The 7,228-nt window shown below is 49.4% G+C and overlaps 3 protein-coding genes across 4 annotated transcripts; 2 read left to right on the top strand and 1 right to left on the bottom strand.

Annotated features, from left to right (window-relative positions):
* Positions 1-483: 483 nt before the first annotated feature.
* On the top strand, positions 484-5,263 carry LOC6554691 (putative mediator of RNA polymerase II transcription subunit 12). 2 transcript variants are annotated; one of them, XM_026983994.1, is made up of 4 exons: positions 484-892; positions 2,824-3,384; positions 3,808-4,914; positions 4,977-5,263. In XM_026983994.1, exons 1-4 carry the CDS (start codon positions 887-889, stop codon positions 5,139-5,141), a joined length of 1,839 nt encoding a protein of 612 aa, XP_026839795.1. In that variant the 5' UTR covers positions 484-886; the 3' UTR covers positions 5,142-5,263. The 2 variants fall into 2 exon arrangements, with proteins under 2 accessions (XP_026839795.1, XP_001981951.1); XM_001981915.3 differs by having other exon boundaries at positions 486-892; positions 3,556-4,914.
* A 52-nt stretch (positions 5,264-5,315) lies between these two features.
* LOC6554690 (DNA-directed RNA polymerases I, II, and III subunit RPABC5) lies at positions 5,316-5,819 on the top strand. Its single transcript, XM_001981914.3, has 2 exons — positions 5,316-5,549; positions 5,624-5,819. Exons 1-2 carry the CDS (start codon positions 5,455-5,457, stop codon positions 5,730-5,732), a joined length of 204 nt encoding a protein of 67 aa, XP_001981950.1. The 5' UTR covers positions 5,316-5,454; the 3' UTR covers positions 5,733-5,819.
* On the bottom strand, positions 5,758-7,220 carry LOC6554548 (methionine aminopeptidase 1). Its single transcript, XM_001981913.3, has 3 exons — positions 6,954-7,220; positions 6,150-6,887; positions 5,758-6,090 (listed from the first exon to the last, which is right to left on the bottom strand). Exons 1-3 carry the CDS (start codon positions 7,105-7,107, stop codon positions 5,858-5,860), a joined length of 1,125 nt encoding a protein of 374 aa, XP_001981949.1. The 5' UTR covers positions 7,108-7,220; the 3' UTR covers positions 5,758-5,857.
* Between the last annotated feature and the right edge of the window lie 8 nt (positions 7,221-7,228).

The following is a 7,228-nucleotide window of genomic DNA, read 5'->3' as shown; positions in this document are numbered from 1 at the left end:
CATATTTTAACCAAAAGATTGTTTGGTTCCGCTTTAAAATGAGTGCTATTCCCCACTGTGCCTTCCACATTTCGTAATGTCAATCGTTGGCTCTGCTCCTGTTTGCTGCCCCAGCAAAAAAGAGTAAAAAAGTGGGGCCAACAGGTGACTGACGGCGGCATTGGGAGGCCATCTCTTGATCATGAGCGCCTGGTCCGCATTGCTTTTTAAGGTAAAGAGCGAGTGCTGACTTGCGACGACAACAAGTTCGCTGCCTAAGTCTTTTGTTTGGCGCTGTCTCTTTCTGTTTCCTTTCTTTCGCCGGCCAAGAACAGTCAATGGGAAAACACTTTCGTTGCGATTAATCGGCCACTTGCTGGCAATTCATGTAGCTGCTGATCGCGTGCTGCGCTTTATCCACTGCAAACTAGTTTTATTTGTTTTCATGATTTTTTTTATTTCATTCGGCGCCAGAGCCAAGAAAATCCGACCACTTTCTTCAGTGCGCACTTCCAATGCGAGTCGTCACTCCATTCCAGTGGAACTCCAGCGTATGGGCACATGGTTTTTGTCCGCCGCCAGCGACCAACTAACACTCAGTTGTCTTCGCGACTTGAACAGGTGCGGACGTCGCTGCTCCTCGAATTTATATTCGAAATTCCTTTTTGTAATCTTTTGTGCGTGTAGTTTAAAATCGAAGAAAGCGCCGCGGCGCTCGCTGTCATGAAGTTAATTGACGTGATTATATACCTAATTGCCATCTTGATCTTCATCTACTTGCTGCTGGAATAGCAGAAGAAGCCAAAAGTCGGTCGACATTTGCCCCAGAGCTTTCTACAATCCACCAGATCAACCAGCCGCTACCCGACTATAAAACAACGAAAATCTCTAGCAAATCCGAAACAAGATGAGGGTAAGTGATTCACGCGGTGATTGTGAGTTTGTTGGCCACAATTAGCGGTTATTAAAAAAATCTCTCACTGCGCACAGCATAACACAATAATGGATTAGCAGTAATTTCCATTGCAAATGCAATGGCATTTCTTCTTCTCCTCGGCGATCAACGACTTCAGACTCAGATTGGCATTCAAATTTGGCCTCACCTTCACCTTCACCTGCAAATCCAATTACAATTACTACACAATGAAGCTGCAGCTTCTTCAATTGAATTGAAGTCGTCGGAATATTTGTCAAATTGCAAGGTGGCCGGCAAAGCGAGCACTTTCATTTGCAATGGGAGCAGTTGATGCGCCAAGTTTCGCCAAGATCCAGACAATGGATAGCTTTACGTGCACCAATTGCATCGCAAACTGTGAGTTGCAAACGGCAAAATATGAGGCTGCCTCAATGTGCAGCGGGCTTGAAAATAAAATGCTTGCCGCTAAAATAAAAGTTGCATTTCGAGTTGCAATTTGGGTTAACCACACCGTTGTTTATGGTCGTCGCTGTGGCGACAGCCCGCTGATCAATAGTTCCGCCTAGGCCGTTGGCAAAATCCTTTGTCAGGTTCAATGGCACTGGCGACCAAGCCCAAAAGGAAACCCGAAATTATGCGAATTCCATTTGGACTTTCGTTGAACGAGTTGCCGCCGTCGCCGTGGGCCATTCCCTGTCAGACTTTTCAGTGTTTGGGCATCCGTCTCCTGGCAGCAGTTCATTCACCAGCAGGCCGCCCCTGCTATTTGCATGTGATTATGCATATTGCACAGGCGACAAACAAACTAACTTACTAACTAACCACTCGATAAACAATATGCCACCAATTTGGTGGCAATTACCCCGATCTCCGCCGCTGCAGTCAGTTTCAGTTGCAATCGGCAATCCGTTTAAGCAAACGCAGCACGTAATCAATAACTATACGTATTGGACTCGCCTAGGCATTTCACCTGTTGATTGACGTCTGGCTAACGGCACACCGCATTGCCATTGTCATTGCCGCCGCTCCGGTGGCTCCGCTGGAGCTGCCCAGGTGAAATTGCCTGTCCACTGGCCGCCTCAAATTACCCACTTCCCCTTCGTTCGACCAGACTGAAGAGAGCCAAGCCCAAGACCACGCCAGAGTGCCATATACTCATTCTTTTCGAGGAATCATTTGCGTTTTATTTTGATGGTTTCTTTAAAAATCTGATTATTTCTCTTTGACATCTTACGCTCTATTTAATTTATTGTATTGAAAAAATCATGCTATTTCTCCTTAACTATGTTCTTAGCTATGCTTTTCATGAAATATTAGAACCATTGCCTTTAACCTATATAAAATGTAAGAAATATCCTAAATATTAAATATAACATATATGGTGTGGTGTAAGTTTCTACAGCCCACCAAAATGCGACCAATGAAAGTGTCACCAAATGAGTCAGCGAAGCATAATACCCGCCGACAAGTAAGCAACGCGACAGTAACAATTACAGAACGAAGACATGTCGATGCCGGACTTTTCACTTTCATTCTACGGCATTGCGAACAGAAAGTTTAATCAGCCATCGAAGCGGGGAAAATGGGCAAAGTATTATGGCATACCCGTATAAATATATACATATGTGTTTTTATAAATGTGAAGCTACTTTGTTTGGCTCGTTTGCTTAAGCAGCTTTGGTTAAGTAGCCGATGCCAGGCGACGTGATAAAATTTTAGAAAACCGCCAATTTGTTCAAATTAAGGCCATTACAGTTTTGTTGCTGTCCAGCGATTACAAGACCCTCCTCCTTCCTCCCCGCCCCTTATTTTTTCGCCTTTGCCGAGCTTAGAAAGTTTTGTATTACTTTCGGCGTTTTGTTCGATGTACGCGTAATTAAGTTTTTGATTTAATGGTCTTTGTCATTTTCCTATCCCATCCACGCCAGCCATTTCTGCTGCTCGCCCTGCTCCTGGCGCTGGCCAACTGTGAGCAGCGTCCGCTGGTGTTCACCAACTGGCCACCGAAGAGCTCCAAGCAGCTGAGTCGTCCCGCCATTGGAGCTGGAGGCCCTGGATCCGCTGGAGCGCCAGGCAAGCAGCGCACTCTGGTTGTCCAAATCCGCAGCGACCAGCCGGTGCCATTGGTACTTAAGGGCCGTCCTGGACATGGGGCTCATACCCATGCCGCCCACCTGGCCCATCCGCACTCCGTGCATCCTGCCCACGTCCTGTCGCACGCCCATTCACATGCCCATCTCCACTCGCATCCGCTGATTCATCTACCACAGCATCAGTACCAGCATCAGCATCTGCGTGGACCACCGCGTCCCATGAAGCTGGGTGTTCCTTCGCCCGTGTACCTGAAACCAGCTGGATCTCTGCGTAAGCCACTAAAGATCAAACTAAACAACGTGAAGCCCAAGACGAAACCCACATTCGGATACGACAAGCCCTTTAAGTACGAGAAGCCGACTGCTGTGAGCTACAGCGAGCTGCAGAATCTGCCGGTAAGTGGAGTCCATTAGTAATACAAAAGCGGGAATCCTTCTTGAAATAGATTGAGATTGATATCAATTCAATGCCAAGTGATTTTCTGTTCTTTAGAAATCCCTAGTCTACACTTTGTACATGCTCCCAACAACTTTGAACATATCTCCAATCATGCCAATCCCCCACAGCTGGACACGCACAACAGCTTCAACACCGAGCACTTTGCACCCATTTACACGGTACCCGCACCGAACCTGGCCGACAATCACCTGGACGTGGAGGAGGGTCATCTTGACGCCTCCTACCTGTACAAACCTCCGTCCCAGATCCTAACCCCATCCTCCTCAGCCCGTCCCCAGACATATTTGCCACCGAAGTACAGTGTGCACGAGGAAGAGACCAATGACCAAACCATTCGCGATCCCATTTCGGGTTCGCAGAAACTCTTTGCCCCAGATCCGGATCCCTCACTGCCCACCACCAAGATTCGCCCCGCCACCGAATCGTTCAATACGCCTAGCAACAACAAGCCGCTGCCTGCCGATGTCCAGAGCAACCAACTGCCCGCCCAACCATTGGTTCAGATTGTGGGAGCCCAGACAGCAGCCCAAACGGCGCCAGAGATCTATCCCATTCAGTATGCCCAGCCGGCGGTTCAGTCCCAGTCCTTTATCGCCGCCATTCCGGCTGCCCACATACCTATCTACAATCCCACCTACCTGGTGACGCAGTCCAACCAACTGTACTCGGCCCACAAGCAGCAACTCTTCAAGCCCAGCTCGGAACCGGTGGTGGAAACGGGTTACGTTAACGCCGATCTTACCCAGGAGGTGGCCAGCAACGGGCAGATACTGCAGGCAGCCAAGGATCCACATCACAACATCCATCCCGTGCTCGATTCGGCGCCACATTATGCTGCTCTTATTGCTGCTCCGGCTCTGGGTGATCCCAATGAGGGTGCCTACGAAACAGCCTCCTTCCACTTGCCCAATGTGGCGTCAGCGGTCACTGCCTCCGTTCCGGAAGGCGGCTTCGTTGTGTCTAACTTCTATGGCCACGCCCACGACTCGTCCCAATTGCTGCAGGCGTACGCAGAGGAGGAGGCACGTCGCCAGCAACTGGAAACAGAGCAAGCCGCCATTGAGCTTCAGAAGCAGCAGCAGTTGCATCTGGAGGAACTCAAGGCACAGGCCCAGGAGCAGCAGCAGCAACATCAGTTGCATCTGGAGGAGCTGAGGGCTCAGACGCAGTACCAGCAGCAGCAACAGCAGCAGTTCGAGGAGCTGCAGGCCCAGGCACAGGAGCAACACTTGCAGCAGCAACACCAGCAGCACCAGCTGCAGCTGTTGCAACTGCAGCAGCAACAACAGCAGTTGCAGCAGGCAGTGCAGCACCATCCGCCGCAGCAGGTGCAACTCCAGCAGCAACAGGTGACTCAGGATCCTGCAGCAAGTGCCTTCGAGGAGCACCAGCGATTGGTGCAGCAGCAACTCGGCGTCAACACGCCACTTCGCATCTTTGTGCCCGACGAGGAGGCAGCCGAATCGGTATGTAAAATGTGACAAGAGATTATTCTCTATAACTACAACTTGCGACCCTCCCATTGTAGCGACTACAAAAGAGGTCGGATGATCTGAAAAAGGGCACGGTGGAGGATGTGCCCAGTGCGGGTCGGAACGACGGCGAGGACAGCGAGGAGTCAGCCAAAGATTTGTTCGAGGTATCCACCTCCGTCGAAGTTGCCGGCGAGCATCTCACGGCCAGCAGTAATTAGATAAGGCACATTTAGTCTTCGACGCTGTTCAAAAATATTTATTTACACTCTCATTTGTATAAACGCATTCATGTAGCGAGCAGTCGGTAGGTAATAAAAATAACCATTAATTTATTCAAATATTCGGTAACGTTCCTTTTGAATGTCGAAATGTCTTGTGTTATCGATAACTTAATACATCGTGATACTTCTGGGATAAAAATACTAACTCACTGTGGTCACACTCGGCCAAGCAAAACACATTTTACCAAAAACATTGTTGTGATCACACGCTTTTCGTGATTTATCTAAGAACTATAGCCTGATATACAAAATGATTATTCCGATCCGTTGCTTTACCTGCGGCAAGGTCATTGGCAACAAGTGGGAGTCGTATTTGGGTCTCCTGCAAGCGGAATACACCGAAGGGTAAGTCACGCGGGAAAGTGTTTCCACACGGCATTTCATAATAATATATATTATATCCCCCAATCCAATCCTAGAGATGCCTTAGATGCATTGGGTCTGAAAAGGTACTGCTGCCGCCGCATGCTCCTGGGCCACGTGGATCTCATCGAGAAATTGCTCAACTATGCTCCTCTGGAGAAGTGAGCAGCACAATCAAAACAATCCGAACTGGACTTGGGAATAAAAACTCTAGATTTTATTGTAAAATTACAAATTAAAGCTTGATCGATAGCCCTAGAAGTTATATATTAGCCCAAGTTGGTCGCCCCTCACATCTTGTCCATGAACCAGGGCTGTCCGTTGTTCTCGCGACGCTTGGTGAGGATTTCGCATCCGGTTTCGTTGACCAGCAGCGTCTGCTCAAACTGGGCGGAGTACAGGCCATCGGCGGTCACAGCAGTCCAGTCATCTGGCCAGGTTTCAGCCTTCTGGACGCCAACGGATATCATGGGCTCGATGGTGAAGCAGTGGCCAGGGGCCATTACTCCTACGGCAGAGTTTTCTGCAAAGCAAGAGCTTTAATAATGTCCAATGTATTTTTTGGTCAGCTCATAAACTTACTGGCATAGTGAGGCACATTGGGCGCTGTATGGAAAACACGGTGAATGCCATGACCGCAATAGCTGCGCACCACGCTGAACCCATGTGGTGCCACATACTTTTGGATCACGTTGCCGATATCGCGATACTTCTCACCCGGACGCACAAACTCAATGGCCTTGCTGAGCGCCTCGTGGGTGACCTGCACCAGCTTCTTGTGCTTCTCCGAGACATTGCCCACGAAGAAGGTCTCGTTGAGATCGCCATGGAAGCCGCGATGATAGACGGTCACATCGATGTTACAGAGATCTCCATCCTGTAGAGGACGCTGATCGGGGATGCCGTGGCAAATCACCTCGTTGACCGATGTGCAACAGGATTTGGGAAAGTTATAGTAGTTCAAGGGCGACGGATAGCACTCCCGCTCGATGGCGGCCTCGTGGACCAAGCGATCCAGTTCGTCGGTGGTGGTGCCCACCTCCACGGCTTTGGCGCCCTCATCCAGGCACTCCCGCCCCAATCTACCGGCAACTCGCATGCCCTCAATCTCCTCGTCGTCCAGCACCTTAATCTTGGTACCACGAAGGGCTTCCTCGGAGAGTGAACGCCCAGCCGGATGATCGGCGTAATCCGGACGCTGTATGGCGTTCGGAACTGTCCGCTTGGGAGTCTGTTGGAACGGGCGCAGCTTACCTGTGAAGCGGAACTGCGGCCACGGATTGTAGGCTCCATCCTGTTCGGCAGAGTTCGAGGCACCAGCTGAGTGAAGAGCATTACATAGTCAGCAATCCAAATCATTAAGAATGAAGACTTTTTTAAACTGACCTGCTAAAGCATGGATAGCCTTATGCTCCTTCCAGAATCCTTTGAAGCATGGTTGCGAACAGAAGAAGGAGCCCTTGATGCCCAACTTCAGGCAGGTGGGACACTGCAGGGTCGCATCCTTGCCGCAGTTGGTGGTCTCGCACTTTTGAGTCATTCTATTTGAACAAATAATGGAGAAAAATTTTCCTGCCTGCCAAAAATAGTTTGAAACTGCGTGACCGCATCAATACCGATAGAAAATACCTCACAGCCTTAAAATAAATACCTTTTATACC

This window comes from Drosophila erecta, unplaced genomic scaffold (assembly GCF_003286155.1).
Source record: "Drosophila erecta strain 14021-0224.00,06,07 unplaced genomic scaffold, DereRS2 tig00000000-arrow-pilon, whole genome shotgun sequence".
NCBI classification, from domain to species: Eukaryota; Metazoa; Arthropoda; class Insecta; order Diptera; family Drosophilidae; genus Drosophila; species Drosophila erecta.
Note: the sequence above shows the minus strand (reverse complement) of the source record. Positions and strands in the feature narration are given on the sequence as shown.

Bases quoted from the DNA above. Each gene is read 5' to 3' on its own strand.
- LOC6554691 (XM_001981915.3), top strand. The intron at 3,385-3,555 runs GTAAGTGGAGTC...AATCCCCCACAG, and splicing joins GCGAGCTGCAGAATCTGCCG to CTGGACACGCACAACAGCTT. The intron at 4,915-4,976 runs GTATGTAAAATG...CTCCCATTGTAG, and splicing joins ACGAGGAGGCAGCCGAATCG to CGACTACAAAAGAGGTCGGA.
- LOC6554548 (XM_001981913.3), bottom strand. From the start codon at position 7,107: ATGACTCAAAAGTGCGAGACCACCAACTGCGGCAAGGATGCGACCCTG. The intron at 6,888-6,953 runs GTCAGTTTAAAA...CTCTTCACTCAG, and splicing joins GGCTATCCATGCTTTAGCAG to CTGGTGCCTCGAACTCTGCC. The intron at 6,091-6,149 runs GTAAGTTTATGA...CTTGCTTTGCAG, and splicing joins CAATGTGCCTCACTATGCCA to AAAACTCTGCCGTAGGAGTA.
- LOC6554690 (XM_001981914.3), top strand. From the start codon at position 5,455: ATGATTATTCCGATCCGTTGCTTTACCTGCGGCAAGGTCATTGGCAAC. The intron at 5,550-5,623 runs GTAAGTCACGCG...ATCCAATCCTAG, and splicing joins CAAGCGGAATACACCGAAGG to AGATGCCTTAGATGCATTGG.